This window comes from Paroedura picta, chromosome 7 (genome assembly GCF_049243985.1).
Source record: "Paroedura picta isolate Pp20150507F chromosome 7, Ppicta_v3.0, whole genome shotgun sequence".
Taxonomy (NCBI): Eukaryota; Metazoa; Chordata; class Lepidosauria; order Squamata; family Gekkonidae; genus Paroedura; species Paroedura picta.
Window position 1 is genome coordinate 34,779,004 of NC_135375.1, and position 19,786 is coordinate 34,798,789.

Genomic DNA, 19,786 nt, shown 5'->3' on the forward strand with positions numbered 1-19,786 from the left:
TTAAGACATATAAGAACTAAAGTCTATGCATGTATTGGTTTTACTTCAGAAATTTTAACCCCTGATTTCACCTGACCTTTCCCCTCTATGTTGAATAAAATATTTTGTTAGTTTTGAATTTCAAAACATCTTGTGCCATTTAGAAGAAGAAGAAGAAGAGTTGGTTCTTATATGCCGCTTTTCTCCACCCGAAGAAGGCTCAAAGCGGCTTACAGTCGCCTTCCCATTCCTCTCTCCACAACAGACACTCTGTGAGGTGGGTGAGGCTGAGAGAGCGAGTCCACTCCTAACCACTACACCGAACTGGCTCTCATTTAAGTTGCTTAAGTTAAAGCAGACTCCTGATCCTTCAGGTTCGTGGGCTGAGCCAACAACCAAAACATTGTACTGTAACGGGGGGGGGGGGCAGGTAGAGTTTTTCAGCAAAGAAGAAAAGTACTTACTATGGCTGCTCAGTCAATAAAGGGAAAGAAAAACTGAAGGGAAAACTTTCTTCTGAGGGAGGTAAGTGGATGGGGTCATCATACTGACCAGTACCTAGTTGGATCTACACGGGAGGTTCTCTAAAGACCTATTCCTATAACCTACTGACATGTATGTGGCAAATACGGGATTAAATCCTATGAACTGTGAATGCAGTGTGCTTTTCAGGGATCAAAGACTTTTGAGGCAAGGGAAATGCCAGGGATAGATCTGACACCAAATGCCCGTTGTCATGGAATGTAACCTTGTAATCTTATATTTGTATCTTAAATCTTAACTTTTAGACTGCCCTACCCTGCAAACGGGCTGATGGCCTGATTCAGCAGAATGCCGCTTCATGTATTCTTGTGTTTTTATATGTGATATGTCAGAGTGCATCAGTTGATATGCTGTGAATGCCTTTCCCAAAATATCCTCACTTTCTTCTCCACTTCTCCCTAACTCCAAGAGCACCTCAGAACGTTCTACTATGTCTGGCATTGCTGGAGAGAGGAGGAGGTAAAAGAATCCAGAAATGAAAACAAAAGCTACTTGTCCTATTGAAGGAAACATAGGCAACTTGGATGTCTTCTTCAAGATGGCAAACAACTACAGGGGATTTCTAGTTCAGGAAAATGAAAGCTTTAACCCCTCTTTCTCCCACTAAATGAGACTCCTTGTACAGCTGCCATTTGTCAGATCCATTAATGGATCTTCTAGAATATGTCTTCTAGTTCAGCTCTAAAATAACCTCAAAATACCACTTTGTTGTTTTATATCCCCCATACTTTCTACAGAGGAAGATACATCCATTTCAGGGGAAAAGGGGTGGATGGCAAAGCTATTACTGATAAAGTCTTCACTTTTAAATTTGAAGTGTGTATTTGCAAAGCCATCTTAACTACGCTTCCTGGGGAAATATTTTCATTGCAGCAGCTGATGAAACACTCTTTGGTATCAGATCAAGTATCTTGTTTCAGTAATCTTGTCAACTTTCATTAGGGAATTACAACTGTGTAATCACAGCAATCATATGCCGCCTCTACCAGAAGCAGGGGTAGCCTAAGATATCCAGCACCAGACATAGTCTTAATGGCAACCACCCAGCAAACACAAACACACACACACACAAGCAGATGGACAGACTGCATACTATATAACTAGCAATTTACTGCATTTCAGTAGTGTCTCTAATCTATTGCCTGCTGTAACCACTAAGTGTAATCCAGTGCAACAAACCCCAGATGTGCCCATTCTGAGGTAACTAAAATGGAGGAAAAGCAGCACTTCTTGTCAGAATTTACTATGAGTACAAGGATCCATCCACTGCCTTGATGCAATGAAGAACAGTGAATTGAATAATTCCCACATTTGAGGAAAATTAAGGAGTATCAAACTCAGCCTCCACGTGGGCAACAGCCAGCTCACTGTGTGAGTTCAAAGTTTACTTGAAAGGATCCTATTAAACCTCAAGTAATTGGTGAAATCTCTCCTGAAAGGAATGAGCTAATGTGCTTGCCGGCTTTATTCGACTTACATCCTCTGTTATGAACAAGTTTTTCAGTTTTCAACCTTGTTGCAATAGGGTTAAAGTCATGAAGGATTTTTTTTTTTTAAGTTAACACTGACTTCCATTAACTCACCTAACTGCATTGCAAAATTGGCATTTTTAATATTCTTCACAGTTATTTCTCAATCTGATTTTCATTTTTCCTCCACTGGTGAATAGCTTGTGATTAATTTTGATTCAGCAGAACAAAGAGCTTGCCAACCATCTCAACAGCGCACCCAACAGCTCGAGAGAGTGTAGTGGATGAACCTGAAAGTGTTTTTCCTATTATACATATTTCAAGGGCAAAACGTAAACATTCATGCCCTAAGTGTCATGGGCTCAATCCTGGTATTGTTCATTCATGCCAACATTGAATATTCTCACATCATGGGAAAAGAATTCAAATTCAGCCTTTCCCTCAAATTTTCCTTTTTTTCTAAGATCATTTTGCATGTTTCATAGCTAGTTTCTCAAGCTGAATGTCAAAACTACACATTCAAGCAGAAATTGTGTTTAATTACAAATTCTCTCTTTGGTTCTGCATACAAAATTATAAAGCAGGACCCCTGAAGCAAAAAATGGTGCAATGAATCCATACACACTTTAGGTTTCTTTTCCCTAATGCTATTTGTCAAACTGATACAGAGGGGGATATTTGGTCATAAGGTTCAGAGGAAAGGGGCTCAAAGAAACAACATTCCACTGGGCCAGCACAAGCCCTTTGCACAAATCACAATTTAAATAAATGGTTTAATCAGGACATTTTCTCACGGACGGTTTATTGGTTGATATTCCGGTTTATAACCTGCCCCTCCCAGTGTGCTGGCTCAAGGCAGCTTCCACCATTATTTATAAAACATACATAATTTTACATATAATAGTAAAACTATAAAACCATCATTAAAACAGTCATACCAGCTCTACAGCCAAGCTGTTTGGTTTTTGGAGGGGGGGTAATCTATATAAGAAGACGCTCAAGCAATGTTTAATCAGAGTCATTGTTTTTAAAACGTTAAGCATTTTTGTATATATAGGTAAGGGGACAACTAAAAATATATCAATTTTTTAGAATTAATGTTAAGATGTCTTAGCAAGAGAATACAGTATCCTGCCCTAATGCACAGAAGCGGTACTAGCAAGGCCAGCCCATGAAATTTGTGAAGATTCATATCTCATGTGGCACACTGGCATTGTTAGCTGTCACATGTAATTTTAGAGATATGCACACCTTTTGCAATTCATACTGCTTCACTCACAGTTATTGCAAGAGAGCCAAGAGGGGATATTTTCCTGTGATGGAAAGACAGAATCCAAATGCAGTGAAATCTGGGGTTACCATGGCTGACTTTTCGAAGGCAGTGCCATCAATTCCTCCACTTGCCTCATCAAGCTCCAAAATGTCTATCTTTTCCTTTAGTATTCTCGAGTGAGTTTTTAAAAGCATGATTTTAAAGTTTCCACCCTGATTAGTGCTATTTGTAATAGCTGTGTCACAATAGAGAGACTGCCTGTGTTTCTCTGGCTCATTAAAAGGGATTTTTGTTTTGCTATTTCTTATTTCAGTATTTACTGAGCATTATCTTCTAAGTACCTGGAAGAGAGGCAATCTGGTGTCCCAGACCCCCCTGGAAACCATCTTTGAAACCTTGGGGAGTGTTTATAGAAGTATTCAGTCCTGCACTAAATCATGGCAAACTATCTGCTTCGAGAAGAAAGTAAATGCTCCCCAGGACATGTAGTTCTTCCCACACTGTTTTGGATCAGTACCATCAGCAGCAGATGCTTTACTGGTACACTCTAATTTTAGTGTGTGATGTAGAGATGCACAGAGCCAATTCCTTTGTAGGGTTGAGATACCCTTTTGTTAGTTACAGCTGAAAGAGCATATCTTAACCAGACAGAAATACTCTTTCTACTTTAAGGTTTTTGATCATGGCAAAAGTATTGGACTCCCACATTCTCATGTGCTCTCCTCTGTGATCTATGCTCTTTTGGAAGTATCAAAGTTTTATTTAAAACCTAAAATTTGTTTGAAAAGCCAAGTCTCTGGACCAAATCTATGGCTGGTATAGAAGGGAATGTGGAATTACTGACTATAAACAGTTCCTTTTATCTTCATAGCTAAACAGACGGAATCAATTTGGAAACTATTAAAATATTGCCATCTATAAAAGCAAATTAGCTTTGATGTGGATTCAAAGCTCTGTTAATTTATTATTTTAATAACACAACAGAACACAAAGCAAATAAAGGTTGAACGAGGGGGGAAATTGGTCTTTTTCCAAGTTGTGACTCGTCAGTTGGGGAAGAACTTTTTTTCTGTTCACCAGGAATGAATAATAAAGGCACAACAATATATCAAACTACTGACATTCACACTACAGGCTTTCAAAACCTCCACACATTCCTTTCCCCCACCTCCAGGTTTCAATATATTAACCTGGTTTGTCACATGGTCTGTCTGTCTGTCTGCTTCCTGGCCATAGTACATCAAGCAAATGCACAGCTAAAAGCTCAAATACTTAATGTAGAAGTTCTTGGTGGTGGGGAGCTTCCAAATTGGCTACTTTAAGATACATCCTTATCTGTTTTCCCCATAGCATGCACATTAAGGACTGTATAATGTGTTATGTGAGACAATCATAATATCAACCCCTCATGTGTTTGTTTTAATATTGGGGGAGTAGGATCAGTAGAATTTCCAGCTTCATGTTGAGAAATATTTGGGTTCTAAAGAGGACAGGGTTTGGGAAACAGAGGGCCTTCAATATAATAATGCCATCGAACTCTAGATGTAAAGTAGGAGATCTCCAGTCACCAAGCTGAGGTTGACAGTCCTAAGGATCAGGGATAGAAATGCCCTCCATCAAACTTCCAGCAGAGAAGAATATAGGAGCCTGTCTCTCCATGCACACAGAGAGGGGGGAGTTAATTGCAGGTGCCTGAGGCAAATTCTGTTTGGAAACAGGCAGAGAAAAGTACTCTCCCCATCCCATAGTTGCTTTTTAATACTGTGCTAGTCAAGTAAGAGGCTTTAGGTCCTCACTGGGCAGAAAACTGGGATCTAAATGTATAAATAAACCAATAAACAAATCAATCAATCAATCAATAAGGAAGATGTGATTGTGAGTCTCCCATTGATGTTTAGCAGGTTTTGGGAAATGTAGTGTGATTTCCTCACCACATCAATTAAATGACACATTACCGGGCAGCCATTTTCAACCATCTCTGAGTCTGCCATAACATGCAACTATTCCCAGCACAGCAGACAGATAATGGCTTCTGTGAACATATAGTGGCAACAGATACCCCTCTCTGGATCTTCAATCAGAACTTTAATAACTAAGTAAAAAAAATTGGGAATGGGAGCTTTGCTACAATTTGAAAAATGGGGGTAGGCCAGAGAAAGAGAGATAGGAAATATCTTCTCTCACATTGAGAAAAAGAAAGCAACCTACCCAAAAACATACAAGATGATCCAAAACAGAAAGGCATTGGCAGACAGTTATAAAGTGACCCAATTATTAAGGTGTTTGATACTGGATAGAAAGGGTCCAGGTTTTCCATAGTGGGTATAAAAGATACCTAAAAGACTTGATCTACAAACTTCCGAGGTTATATGGAAGTCCATACTACTTGAAACTCACAGTTTACATATTGGTTAAGATCTGAGCACCACTGACCTTTTTAAACAACATGCAATTAAACTTCACACAACTGCTAAAAAGAAACTGACTTCAGCCATTGAGGTTCCTGTGCCATTCTGAGCCACTTGTACATATTATAAATGACTGGAGGGAATTTGGAAATATATATATTTTAAAATACCATGTATAATCCACTTAATGGACACTAACAATAGCAAAGCAGGTATTAGTTGAAACCTATTCTTAGTGGGGTACCACTTACATTTGACCTCACTTAAATAGAGGATATTGCCTGCCAATTGGCTTCTCATGCTTATTCAGATTAATTAACTATGACCTCTCCATTAAGCTGCCTTTGTACCAAGCTTTGAAGTTTTAGCTATATAATCACATGCAAACATGTGGTCCAATTGGTATTCTTCTAACAATGAACACATGTTTTATTGGTCTGCTCCTTTTCCAGCTCATTAAACACAGCTGGGTTCTAATAAGGGGCCAACAAATAAAGAACCTATAAATGTATAGTTATAAATTTATCTTAAAAATCAATTTCCCTACCATGTGATATTGATATTTACCAATCACATTCGATTTTCTGAGCCAAGAAAAACAGATGGCATAACCCAGCCACCTGATCTTCTCCCTCAGTGTCCCAGCCACCCCTACTGGCTCCCCCTCCATATTACCTCACCTTGCCTCATGGTCAGGTTTCTCCCATCCAGAATTTGGGACAATGTTTAAGTGGAAGACATTATCACAGCAGCAATGAAGGATCAGCTCAGGCTCCTAAATCCCACTAACCAGTAAAACAAGGCCATTTGCAATCCAATATTTTTAAAAATATTTCCATTCCAAGACATTAACATATGCTGTATTCAGAATCTTGTACATTGGCTGCACTGGTATAGGCTTTTGAGTCCATTATACAGATATACACTACCAAGGGTAGTATTAATATTTGCTTTTTATGGTAGATGGTTATTGTTTTTTATCTAGAACTAGGGGCAAAGCCTGTTGCACCCAGGAATATAATGAGTGCTAGCACATGCACCTGCACTGTGACCTTCCTGGGTTCTGGCTCTCCTCCCCACTCAATCTTGACATCCAGTGTGGTCAAGTGGTTAAAGAATAGCAGACTCTAATCTCAAGAGCTGGGTTTGATTCCTGACTTCACCTCCATATGTAGCCATCTGGGTTCCAAATTCCGTGTGGGGGGCTGGAAACCTTCAGGAAGATGAAAGAAAGGCAGGATGAAAGAGAGAGAGAAGGAGGCAAAGAAAGAGGGAGGGAGGAAGTGAGCAGGGAAGAAAGGCATCAGTTCTCCTGAAGAAAACAGCGGCTTTGGAGTGGTAATGGTCCTCCTACCCCCACCCCCATACAACAGTATGTATAAAGATCCCCACCTTCCCATCTAGTCCCACATCTTCCAAAGGCCAGACAGGCAGACCATGGAAGGTGGGCCGCCACCTACCTACTCCCCACATCTTCCAAATGCTGGGCCAGAAAGGCTGAAGGAAGGGCCTGCCACTTTCCTCTCCCCCCCATATCCCCCCCAAAGCTGGGCCAGGCAGGGTAGAAAAGGCCATGGGGGGTTTCCTCTGTCCCACCCCCCACATCTCCCAAAGAACAGGCTGGACATGTAAGGCTGAGGAGGGGTGGCTCCTTCCCATCCTCCCCACATCTCCAAGTGCCAGGCTGGGTGGAAAAGGCTGCTGGATCCCACCAGCCCCACTGAGGAGATGGAGGGTGGCAGAAAGCAAAGAGCACTACGATGGCCAGCTGCAGGGTGTTGTGAACCCAGGTCCGTTAGGGAGGACTCCTTGGAAAAAAAGCCTTGCCAGGAGCTCACAGCTTCACTCAAGCCACAGCTGGATGAGAGCTTAGCCTAGCCATATGTTCAACAGGCTATCAATAGGAGGGAATGGAGCTTCAAACAAATCAAAGTTTAGATTCCAAAGTTGTTGTAGGAGCTCCACATTCCTCTGCCTATCTTCCAGCTGCAGCTCTCTGCCTTGTCAGCTCATCTGAGTCAATTAAGCAATGCCAGCTATGTTCTGGAAGAGCGCTCCAGTCTAAAAGGACTGTTAGCAAGACAGTTGCTGTCTGCAGAAGACTGGGAGTCATCACAAAGTGAGGACTGAGGGGCTGCTGACAGCCTATATTAACTTGAGGCTGGGAGGTCTGGGTTATGGACACAACCTGCGAGTTGTTCCTTCTACTGATGCCCTTGGACTGCCTAAAGGAACACTTGACTGAGTTAAGACATTCATTGCATTTTGTCTGTCCCTTGGCATTCTGTCCCTTGGCATTCTGTTTTTGAAATACTGATTATCTCTGCCTCCCTTGTAGTTCATCTGTACTTCCTTCCAGTAGAGAGCTGAAACCAACACAGGAGGCAAAGGAAGCAGCTGGCCTCCCTCCTTTGCCTGGGGAATATGGAGGGTAGAAAGAAGCTGAGAATGGATCAACTTACCAGCAGCAGGGCCTTTCAGCGATGCCAGCACATTTTCCACCCAGCAAGCAGCAGGAAGAGGAAGAGGACAGATAAGCCCCATGATTGGCCCTCATTGGAAGAGTGTTCTCTCACTAGTGGGAGGGCCAATCTGGTAGAGACTGAGTTGTCTGCATGCAATTTGAACTGGTTGGCCCTTATTTACAAAGTGCAATTTGCACTGCTTGGCCCTAATTGGCAGAATTCAGTTTGAACTGCTTGACCCTCACTGGCAAAGTGGTATCTCCTTACTGGTAGCACTCTTCCAGGAAGGGCCAATCAGGTAGAGACTGAATTGTGGGTATGCAATTTGCACTGCTTGGCCTTTATTGACAGAGTGCAATTTCACTGCTAGGCCCTCATTGGCAGAATGTTTTCTCCCTATTGGCAGCACACTTCCAGGAAGGGCCAATCATATAGGGGTAGAGTTGTCTCCATGCTATTTGAACTGATTAGCCCGATTGACAGAGTGCAATTTGCTCTGCTTGGCCCTCTTAAAAAATTATGTATTTGACACTGGCATGCCATGAAAAAAAATGGAATAACGGTAACAGTGCAGAGAACAAAAAGTTATATTGAATTAAGTGATATCAAGTGAAATGCAGCCATATACTGGGGTAAAGTGCATAGGCAGAAAAGTCCCAGAAATTTATTTAATAGTTGTTGGGAATGTCTGCATATCCACTTCTAGTTGATCATCTACTTGGCCGCTTTAGGAGGTAAGTGGTAAACAAAGGTACTTGCTAGTACAGTAGACATTTCCATTTATGCAGAAATCAAAAGCAAATTCATTTCATGAAAACCTGGTTGAGAAAGCCTGATCTAAAGTGATATAAACTCCAGGTCAAGACTGTGATTCTCAAACTACTCTTAAATGGGTCTATAAAGGTAAATGGGGCTATTCCATAACAATAAATTTCAGGAATCCTGCCAAATAATGAATTACATGAAAATCAATAGGAATTTTGATGTTGACTTTGATTGGTGGGTGGATTGCACCCAATTTTTCTTCATATATTGCAGACAATGGGAGATTTCCTGGTATAGCCTAGAATAGTATCATAAATAATAAACACTGAATTACATTTTTTTTAAATGAGCAAAGTATATTTTATGACTAAGTATTGTGGTTTTTATTATGTGTGCTTACTTTCTGTTTTCTAAAATTTCATAGTTCACAAAGGGTTTCCCCTGCCATTAGAGTGAATTATTAATTCACTGTAATCCATTCCATGTTCTAAAATGCATGATGAAATATGCATAAAACCTTGATAAACTATTTAAATAAATCTTGATAAACTATTAAAACAAAGCACTTTTCAGGCATATACTCATTAAATGTGTAATATCTGAGAAATAAGCTCCCATGCTCTCACCCTAACAATAACTTGTGCTTATTGTACTGCTCACAAAAGACTTTGTACAACATGTTTCTTTCATACCGAAACACTAATGTATTAATGTATTTTAAAAATAAACCAGTAAAGATGGCAATTAGATGGCAACCAGGTATCTGAAACAAATCCAAGAAGCTCTAAATCAAGGAATCCAAGGTTACCCTCTTATGGCACTTCCAGTCGGGGAATTGAAAAAGTTTCAAAGTTATTTTCAAAAGTTGTATGCACTAGAGGCACTAACACTAATCTCCTGGGAGACTGTATGTTATGCTCCACAGAGCCAACTTGGTGTAGTGGTTAAGAGTGAGGGCCTCTAATCTGGAGAAGTAGGTTTGATTCCCCACTCTTCTATATGTAGCCAGATGGATGATCTTGGGGAAGCCACAGTTCTCTCATAGGTCTCTCAGCCTCACCTATTTCACAGGGTTTCTGTTGTGGGGAGACGAAGGGTAGGCAGTAGTAAGCCACTCTGAGATGCCTTTAAGTACTAAAGATGGGTACCAAAAAAAGATCTTCTCTTCTTCATCTATAAGGTATGTCTTTACACATCTTATATGAGAGCTAGCTTGGTGTATTGGTTAGGAGTGCGGACTTCTAATCTGGCGAGCCGGGTTTGATTCTGCGCTCCCCCACATGCAACCAGCTGGGTGCCCTTGGGCTGGCCACAGCACTGATAAAGCTGTTCTAACCCAGCAGTAATATCGGGACTCTCTCAGCATCACCCACCTCACAGGGTGTCTGTTGTTGGGAGAGGAAAGGGAAGATGATTCTAAGCCGCTTTGAGGCTCCTTCAGGGAGAAAAAAGCAGCATATAAGAACCAACTCTTCTTCTTCTTCTTACTCCGGACTGCATATGATAAAGTTTGGTTATAAGACGAAATACACATTTACATCTTTTCAACCAGATCGAGCAACCAGAATATTGAGCAAACTACCATCTACCTACTTAACCAATGGCCATCTTGAATTCACACAGCATGAAAACTACACTGGAATGCCCAGTGCGGATATCACAGCTCTTTGTAATGAACCATTTCATTAGCACTGTCAGTGACAATGAAAGCTAGCAGAACACTTTCCGTGAGGCTCAGCAAATTCCTAATTGGAGTTTTTAAAGTGTGATTTTTATGAGGTTTTAAAATAGTTGCTTCACTAGTTGCAAGAATGTATGGTAACCCACAGGGTTTTCAAGGCAAGAGATGTTCAGATGCCATTACTTGACACCATGTCATGACCTTCGTATTCTTTGGTGGTCTCCCATCCAAATACAAACCAGAGCTGATCCTACTTAGCTTCCAAGATCTGACAAGATGGGGCTAGCCTGGACTATCCAGGCCAGAGGTCATTTTAGATAGCAAAAGTAAGGAGAAGTGTTTTTATGCAATTTGTCCCCATCATGTACAATGAATCTTTCTTTCGTGCCTTAAAACTATCCTGTTTTGTGATGAAAGCTAGCAAATACACTTCTTCCTTATGTGATAATTTGTGTTCCATCAGAAAATAAAGAACACAAGAACAAAGAACTTGCCAAAGAAAAGCCTTTTTAAAAAAGGGCCGAAGTGGAAAGGATGGTAATGTAGTAATGTTTTTAAAAAGGCCACAAACCAGGTCTTAAAAGAAAATAATAACAGAAAAACAGCACAGAAAACACTTGGAAGCAATAGGCTGAGCATAATGTTGTTTGGATTATCTATAAAAAACTATTAAACAAATGATTTTAATTTCAGACAGGATGGCTAGTGTGGACATTAACCTTGGTTATCTCAATCACAAATTATAATTGAAATACCTAATGATAGTGTATGAGAATGGGAACACCCAAATCTACCATGCCAATCCATTTAGTCAGAAATGTAAAATAAAGGGATAGACTTGGCTTTTGATGTTTTTGTTATTCTGGGTTACTTTTTAAATAGACAGACTAACATCACTTTGAAAATGAGGTGTGGTGTATAGGCTAAAGCTGATACCAGGAGAACCCACAGTCAAATCTCTCTTTGTTTATGTAGCTCATTCAGCAGCACCCTCAGATTAAGCTGTCTCACAGGGTTGTTTGTAAGGTAAGGGAGAGGCCATGTACTATGCCTGGATCTTCTTAGGAAAAGGCAGAATGTAAAAATAAAGATGTAACAATAAAATCTGCATTGTGAAGAAAGCTTTAAAATCCATTGTGTGCCCTTGTAGGCTCTTCTGAATATTTTGATATTAATAAATACATACCATTTTAACACAGAAAAAAACAGAATGTTCTTCATCTGTATCTTGCTCTCTAATGGGCAATTCCTTGTTATAACTACCCATCCACAAAGTCCTGATGTCATTGGAATGGTTGCTGCAAACACATTTGAGCCAGTTTTGGCCCATTGTGCTATTTTTACTGAAGTTAATAGTCCACACTGCATCAATAAATCATACATTTGCAAATGTCTAATGGCCTACTAGCAGAGATGCCAAAAGCACTTCAAAAACCATGTGATTACCATCTAGCTCTCCCTTCCTCAAGAGAAACAAGATGCTATTACAAGTTTTCTTTCCTTTAAAAAAAAAAACAATTTAAAGGAACTTTTAGAAACTGGAGGAGGAAGTCCATTCTTTGTGTAAGTCAGCTCTAAGTTACTAACAGTGCAATCCTAAGAATATTTTCCTGGGAGTAAGCTCCACTGAATAGACATGAGTAGGATACAAAGTAGATCTGCTTAGGATTGCTCTCTAGCCAATACTGCATATCATAATGATAGAAGAAATGGTTTTCATCCACTGTGTCTAACCTAAAAGAGAATCCATCCTGTAGTCGATAAAGGATATATTTAGGGTTTGTGATAAAACTGGCTAACATCAAAAGCCGCAAACAAAGAATCCAGGTTTAGCTTACTGCTGTCTGAAACACTCTCCGTGTACACAACATACAACCCAATAGTGCCCTGATGATGATTTAATTTGTTTTGCCATCAGTCTTAAACCAATAGGGATGTTATTTCCCAAGAGATTGTTTCCCCAACATCCACTTCCACTCAGAATCCTGCAACTGATGCTTCATTATAGCTGAACATGAAACTTTCTGTTCTGTGGTTAGTAGAAAGGCTCAGATTTACCATCACCAAATAAATAATTCAGGTACTCGTGCATTTTGCTCAGGAAAGGTTCTGCACTGTGTATTGGTGCAGTAGCAATGTTGCTAACAAGGCAACACGCTTATTTGAAAATATGGATATTGCACAAGCTGAATTCCGCCCCTCTGTGCCCTCCACCTGCTGACACAAACATGAACATAAAGCGGCCTTATGCAGAGGCATCTTTCTTGGTATTGCTGATCAGGTCATTCTCTAGGACAAAAGAGAGGCAAAGATATTTCCCAGTACTTTCTACCTTCCTTTAACTGGAGATGGAGCCCAGGGCACTCTGCAAAGTAGGTGTTCTATCTTGTCATCACACACCTTTCCCTTTGTTCTGCGCCTTTTCATTTAATCCAATTTTCTGTTTGGATTAGTAAAGTATGTTTTCTGCACCCCACTGAGAAAAAGTGGATACAGCAGGGGTTTTGGGGGGTTTTTTTGGCAGGGGGGTGTTACTTCATAGTTAGTCTACTCTTATTAATCGGTTTAGGGCTGGACATGTTTTCCAAAACTGTGGGTGGCGATTCTTCTTCCAGTAGTTACTACTGGGTAGCCATTTCTGAAGAATTACATCCTCATGGCTCTTCTCCCTTCATCTGTTAAAGTCAATTCCTTATTTGTTCATTTACTGCATTACCGGGAAAAGACTAGCATTATTTGTTTAATGCTACCATCAGAAGGCTAAGAATAAAAACCTGACAAGGCAAGCTGCAAAAGACTGCATTGAAAAATTAAACAAGCCATTTATTTCACACACACACACAAACTTGTTGTTGTGGGTAAGGTGCTGTTATCTTACAGCTGGGCCATCACATTGAGTGGCTACCCTGGCTGCCTCCTCCTCCTCTGCCACACTGCAGTTCCCTTCCCAGCTCACATCCCCCTCCTGCCTGTCTGTTGGTCAGTGCAGAGATCCTATAAGTGGAGCCAGTGGCGGAAGGTAGAAGATATCCCCTGCCCAGAGCTATTACCAGCTGGAGAAGCTCAACGATGGTCAAAGAATGCATCATTTTCCTAACAAGTAGCCATGTTTTCTACAGGGAAAGGGGGGGGGGAGCAGATTCTAGAACATATATCCCGAGTAATATGAGGGCTCAAAGAGGCACCTCTTGTTGAACACTGTCTTCTGAAGTGTCACAAATGGACAGATTTCATGTGTTCAAACAGTTCAGATATTGCCTATATGATAGATCAGATTTGATACAATTTCTTAGGCAACAGGAAAGTTACTTTATTCACTCACTGAACACCTTGCATCCGTATGGCCTTAATCAATCTTATAAATTATCATCTTATCTTTGATTTTTGCCTTTTGATACTGTCACTAGAATAGTCTGCCTCTGTTTTCTCCTCTTTATCCGTTCTTCCTTTTTTCCCCGCTTCTTTCTTTAAATAATTTTTGCTGAATCAGTATTAGTATTTATATACTATATATATACATTATATATTTGTTTTGTCACTCATATAGTTATACACAGAAATTTTTTTTGCCCTTTCCTCTGTTCTTTCATTTTTTAATTCTGTACCTGTTGAACCAACTGTGAGCATTTTAACTATTGATGTTACTCCAGTTGAAGTAATGGCTGTAATGTTGAAAGGATATAGGACTAGCCCCCATTTTGGACCAGTTTTTGCAAAAGCTTTGTCACATTTTGATGTTATACCTGTTAAATTACTGGTTGTTATGCTGATGAGATTCTGGATTGTCAGCTTTTGTATCATTAGCATTTTAATTTATATATACTTGTTGAATTTTAAAGGATATAGGACTGGTTCCTTTTGAATATATTTTAAGGTACTTTATAGTGACAGCAGATTGTTTTGATGATACACCTGTTGAATTACTGTTGTGTGGAAAGGATATAGACTTGGCCCCACTTTGAATTAGTTTAATATATGTATGTGTGTGTGTGTGTGTGTAGTATTATAATGATAGTAGATAACTTTTGTTTAAGAAACCATATAGATGGCTTTTTAAATCTTAATTAAGAACACCAGAGTATAGGATATTGGAGGGCATAAGGAGAATGTGAATTAGGTAAGCTACAGTAGAGAGTAAAAGGCATCTTTAAAAAAAAATTGAGCAGCAGTCAGTTGCAAATAGCTCTTTGACTCAGAGAGAAAGTGTTCATACCAATTAGTGAATATAAAGGAGGTGACTAATGCAGTTTCTTATCTCCTGTTGTTCATGTTGTTATTAGGAATTTTTCTAAGAGGATTATGTTGTTTCTACAATACACATTCATGGGTGGTCTTATTGTACATTGGGCTTCTTCTATTGTCTCTTATTGTTTATTATTTTTTATAGTTTTTAGAAGATATGCTCCTCTCTCTCTCTCATTTTGTCATTGAGGAATCTGATCATCACCTAATTTTACAGAAGACCCATTTGAGAAGGCAGTATTTATTTGTTTGTTTGTTTATTTATTTATGCTTCTATTTTTAGACTGCCACTCCCGCAGGTGGCTCGTGGCGGTGTACAAATAATCAATTATCCAATAAAAATCCATTAAAGCCCAACAATCAATTAACCAAGTGGCAAAAAAACCCCTGCTCCCCACCTTCCAAACAATCCCTCCGCCTTTGTGAAGAGGTACAGCCCAATGACCTTAGCTCAACCTTGGGGGGACCCAAGATCTTTCTTGCCCTGGCCTTAATCAAAGGCCTGGTGGAAGAGCTGACTAACTTCCGCTTCTGCCTTTGGATCTGAAGACCATGAATACTTTCTTAGGAGTCGCCAAATGTTGATCCATGATATGATTCTCACTTTGGATGCAAGAAGTCTGTAGACATAAGGGCTAGAAATTTATTTTAGATAAGTAGATAGGAATTCTCAGGATTCTTAAACCCATAGAAGACCTAACTCTGCATATATTACACACTAGTAGCAATTTACTTACTCATTCATATATGACTTACGGTTATTACAATCATCTGTGTTGCTTGTGAAGGAGGAGGCTGTATGATGACAAAGGTCTGTAGACTTTGAGAGATCACCAGTAAATGCTGGCTGATAAGAAGTGTCCATGTTGCAGTTGGTTTGATTTTCACTAGTCCTTGATAAATCCGAATTTGGCTGGTTTATTCCATGTACATAATCCTGATAAACTAAAGGTGAATTTGATCTGTTAAGATGATTTAATGACATCTGCAACAGTGCTTCATTTATGAAGACTGAATTTTCACCACAAAAACTGTCTGATCGATTATGTCCCATGATCTGCACACACAAAAAACACACAAAGAAAATATAAAATAAGTCCATGTTTCAATATGGTAATTTGTCATCATAATTTCCTTTTCTATACTGTGGCATCATTAACTAGCTAAAGACAAGAGTAAAATGCTTTATTGCCAAGAATTAAGAGCAAAGAATATGAAAGAAATGTAAGATTTTTAAAACTTTAATCTGCAATGTAATTGTTAGGACCTTTGAGTGAGGGACTCTTTACTACTACTTACAAGTTATTACAATACTTAAAACAACGGTTTCTTATCTCACTACATATGCTCTCCTCATTCAGCCTTTACATCTGCATTCTTAACAATCCCCCAGAAGGGCCATACATCCTCTTTATTTTATTTTTATTTCATTTGGAATAATGGATTAGAATAATAGATTGTATTGTAGTGCAATGAATAGTAGAATGTAATGTAATTTGGAATGATAGATTAGAATGCATGTCTCTGGTCTGGAGTTTGCATCTACACATGCTAAGTCTCTCAGTTCTCCCTTACACCCAGAATTTAACTTTGTTGGTTCTGGAGGTGCCAGTGAACTCAGACTTCGTTCTCCATCTGTTTGTTAACTCTTGTATTTGAATACTAATTTATTGTCATTCATAAATCTTATCAACCACCTTAATCCTATCTCCGTTACAATGGCCTGTTACTTATGCACCTTGACTCTAACTAGCCCTTTTGGGCAACCAAGACCTCCCCCCCCCCCAATGTTATGGTTGAGGAAATTCTGTTTCACTGTATCTGAGGAAGTGTGCTTGCACGTGAACGTTTACACCCTGAATAAAACTTTGTTGGTCTTAAAAGTGCTTCTATTCTCAAACTTTGTTACACTCCAGTGCACCATGGAAGTGATTTCACTGCATGCAGTAGAGGTGATGCTCTAGCTTTACTCCAAAAGTCTTTGGCTTAATCATAGAGTTTTGGCCAAATGCTAGAGTGTCACTTGGTATGCCATCACTTCTCAGTTATACAACAAGTAATGTCGTCATGCTGGGGACATGGGTCACATCAATCAAATGCCTGGGCATTTCCTCTCATTGTCTGGGTAATTGACAGCAGGAGCTGGGTCTGGGAATCCTCCAGCCTCAGCAAGAAGCTGAGGCTGGAGGCAACAGGCAACCCTGTTGTTTGACCTTCTGTTTCAAGGAGATAGCCCTGATCTGGATGGCTCATGCTAGCCCAATCTCATCACAGCATGGAAGCTGAGCAAGGTAAGCCTGAGTTAGCACTTGGGTGGGAGACCACTAAAGTCTGGGGTTGCTAGGCAGAGGCAGGCAAGAGCAATCCACCTCTGTTCATCTCTTGAACGTTCTTAAAAGTTCTATGGGGCTGCCATAAGTCAGCTGCAGCTTGATAACTCTCTACATACACCAACAGGGAGAAGCCTCCCACAAAGTATTATGGTAAGGATTAAAGAGACAGCAAATGTTGAAGTGATTATAAGGGATATTAAGATATTTTACTCTGGATAAAGTCTTGCATGCCTCATTGTCCCCTGGAGAAATCACCCCAGGCAGACTGGTTTGGCGGCTGTGCTTCCAGTGGCTCAAGATCTTGTGTTGTAGCTTCACCGTTTCTCGCTCCTTCTCCACCATCCTTTGGCTCTCCCGGAGTCTCTCCAGGTTCTGCTGATAATCCTGCAGCTGGGCATCCAGCTCTTCTCGGTTCCTGCACAGGAGTTCTTCCTGACTTAAGCACTCCTTCTCCCTCTCCAGAAGTTGGTTCTCCCTTGTATGTTGCTCCTGTTGCCGTTGCTCACATTCACGGTGCCACCGTTGCTGCTCTTGCTGAAACTGGTGCTGGACCTTCTGAACATTTGCTAGTTCCTCCTTCTGTTTAAAGTTTCGATGCTTTTCATGTTCTAAGACAGAAGTGCTTCGAGAACTGGGATTCCAGCTGAATCTTTCTTGTTCCTGTAGAAGAAGCTTATGGATCCCAACATGACTATTCTGGATGGCTAAAGCTGCCTTTTCATCAAACCAAAAAAAAAAAACAGTTGCCATAAATGAAAGAGACAGAATTGAAACATTAGTGCTTTCATTGGAAGGAGAAACGTATTCATCATACAAGCACACAGCAGTTAGATATTCATCCGTCTGGTAAATATGATGCATTAATTCAGTGGTTCTGAACCTGGGGGTCAGGGGGTTGAATGAACCTTTGGGGGTCAAATGAACCTTTCACAGGGGTAATGGCACGGTGAGCAGCTTGGCCGGGGTATTAATTCAATGTCACAGAACTCAGAACTTCTTCCTCACTGGGCTTCACTCTCATCCTTTGTAGGTCTTGCTTTGTGTAACAGCATGGTAGAAATGTTTGGATGCATTCTCTGTCGTGAAAACATGCTTAGGAATGCAAAAAATGTGCATAGAAACAATTTCCACCAATTTTCAAAATAGGTCTTTCTCCTCACTGTGTTGCACTGCAGGTGTGCAAAAGAAATGGATCCAGAGTTGCTGATGTTTGTGGTTCACAGTCAATCACTCATGAACCAACTCTGAGGAAAAACTGCCATGATAAAATGCTGTGGATTGGATCTTGCCAAGATTTCTGGAAGTACAAGGGGGGCAATTTTCACTGCCTCTCCTTACACAGCAGCCTATAATGCCCCTGAAATACAATCTTCAAGTATTCCTAAAAGTTTCAGACCAAACGACATGTTGCAGTTTTGGTAAGTTGGTTTGGGGTTCGCAAGACACAACTCTCTTCCCCTGCAAATACACAGCAGCTGTGGGGTGAGGCATTTTTAATGTCCCTAGAAACCCAATTATGCTCAGAACTGTGGCCTTCCCCTCCATGCCATTTTCCTGCTCTGTAATGGCACCAGTAGGAAGTGCTTTGCGCAACTTTGGAGTTGTGCATGCTTGGAATACTCCATCTGGAGTTCTAAAAGTTAGGCAAATAACTCCCTCTTTTGGCTTTGGGAAATGACTTGGAGGGGAAAGCAAGAGCCCTTTCTATCCCCATGTCACAGTTCTAAGCAGCTCTGGGAGACTGAGGAGTTTAAAAATGCCTTTCCCCACAGCTGTTGTGAGACTGCAGGGAATGTGAGTTGGAACTAGGGCATCCAAACCCAACTGGCCAAAGAGAAAAGTGCAACTACATTGAGAGGGGGTTTCTCCTGCTGAAAATATATTAGTGCACACTCATGCCATCTCAGTTCCCCAAGACCCTCAGCTCTTCCCCCAAAAAATCCAGTGGGGCTAAAGGGCTTCTTAAACTAGGGAAAAGCCAGTGTAAGGCTCTGCACAAAAGCTATGGTTCAGGCTTGTATGTTTGTATCCTCTCCTTAAGTTGGCTTGAACAGCACTGCCCTCTGGCACAGAGTGAGTTTCTCCAGCATAAAGGGTTTCTGCTGATGCAAGGGCATCACTTTTCAGTGTGCAGGCAAAGGCCAGGGGCACAGAAACATGCTCCACAGCAAAGTATGGCTCTCTGCAATGAATGAAGAACAGCACAAGCAGAAGAAAACAGCCACGGTCTTTAGGAAAAGGCCAGCTAGAATCCAGTCTAATAGCACCTATAGCCTCACAAGACCTTCGATGTATAAATTTGCCAAAGACAAAAGAAGCTGTTCTAACTGCTGAGCAACATGGCTCCCCCTGAAACCAGGAACGAGGCAAGATTTCTAAATAAAGCTTATAAGTTTAAACTAAGTTTAACATGCTTGGCTCTATTTTTCTTTAAACATGAGCTTCTTGGGCATCCGCTTACAAAACAAAGTTACCAAAGCAATCCTCACCTGTATACTGTACAAGAGACGGGTTAAATTCTGGATGGTCTGTACAATCTAGAGCGGGGAGAGGAAAAAAGAAAGTGTTTTATGTTGCTGTTTACAAGACATAGCAAGTTCAGAGCAAACAACAGCATAAGGTTTTGTG

The 19,786-nt window shown here is 40.5% G+C and overlaps 1 protein-coding gene across 5 annotated transcripts in view; it reads right to left on the reverse strand.

Moving 5' to 3' along the window:
• The window catches only part of ARHGEF28 (Rho guanine nucleotide exchange factor 28), a 160,777-nt gene that overhangs the window by 9,327 nt on the left and 131,664 nt on the right, over window positions 1-19,786 (reverse strand). For 3 of the 5 annotated variants that reach the window (XM_077347417.1, XM_077347419.1, XM_077347420.1), the window contains 3 exons: window positions 19,648-19,695; window positions 17,369-17,872; window positions 15,582-15,882 (listed from right to left, as the gene is read on the reverse strand). In XM_077347417.1, the coding sequence (XP_077203532.1) occupies window positions 15,582-15,882; window positions 17,369-17,872; window positions 19,648-19,695 (853 nt within the window). The remainder of the gene's footprint in view (window positions 1-15,581; window positions 15,883-17,368; window positions 17,873-19,647; window positions 19,696-19,786) is intronic. The other 2 variants (XM_077347418.1, XM_077347421.1) reach the window with 1 other exon arrangement.